General features: G+C 59.2%; 1 protein-coding gene across 1 annotated transcript; it reads left to right on the forward strand.

The window, feature by feature from the left end:
* Nucleotides 1-60: 60 nt before the first annotated feature.
* LOC102765695 (antigen-presenting glycoprotein CD1d-like) lies at nt 61-712 on the forward strand (the record flags this gene model as incomplete). The annotated part of the gene is made up of 2 exons (XM_006765661.2): nt 61-316; nt 618-712. Coding segments are annotated over 2 exons (351 nt in total), but the record flags the coding sequence as incomplete, so codon positions are not given.
* Between the last annotated feature and the right edge of the window lie 7 nt (nt 713-719).

Genomic DNA, 719 nt, shown 5'->3' on the forward strand with positions numbered 1-719 from the left:
TCTCCTTAAGCTCTGCGCCCTCCCGGCCCCTCCAATCACCACTTTCTGCCCGCGCCTCAGGGGAGCGCCCTCTTCCATGGCCTGCAGATCTCGCCCTTTGCCAACAGCAGCTGGACGCGCACCGACGGCTCCGCCTGGCTGGGGGCGCTGCAGACCCACTCTTGGAGCGATGGCTCAGACATACACTTCCTGAGACCCTGGTCCCAGGGCAAGTTAAGCGACCACCAGTGGGAGCAGCTGCAGCAAGTGTTCTGGGTGTACCGGAGCAGCTTCAACAGGGAAATCCGGGGATTCGCCAAAATGCTGCACGTGGACTGTGAGCTGAGGGATGGGTCCCCGGGCAGCTGTCCCTGGGGAGACAGCGGAGGCAGAGGCCCAGCTGGGAGACTCTGGCCTCACGGGATGGGATGTTCTCATTTCGGGATGGGATGTTCTCATTTGCACTCCTGCCAGGAAGGTCCCAGCCACTGACACCCCAAAATATCCCTGGTTCCTCCTGCCCTGTGTAGCCCCCTCTCATTTCCCAGAGCTTTGGGTGGTCTAACCCTCACATCCATGTCTTCTTGGGTTGTTCCCACCCGTTAAACCCTTTGATCTCCGTCCGTTCCTCTCCTCAGATCCCTTTGTGGTCCAGGTGTCCGCTGGGTGTGAGGTGCACCCTGGAAGCCCCCTAAAAAGCTTCTTAGACTGGGCATTTCAAGGAAGCGATTTATTGAGTT

This window comes from Myotis davidii, unplaced genomic scaffold, assembly GCF_000327345.1.
Source record: "Myotis davidii unplaced genomic scaffold, ASM32734v1 scaffold12380, whole genome shotgun sequence".
NCBI classification, from domain to species: Eukaryota; Metazoa; Chordata; class Mammalia; order Chiroptera; family Vespertilionidae; genus Myotis; species Myotis davidii.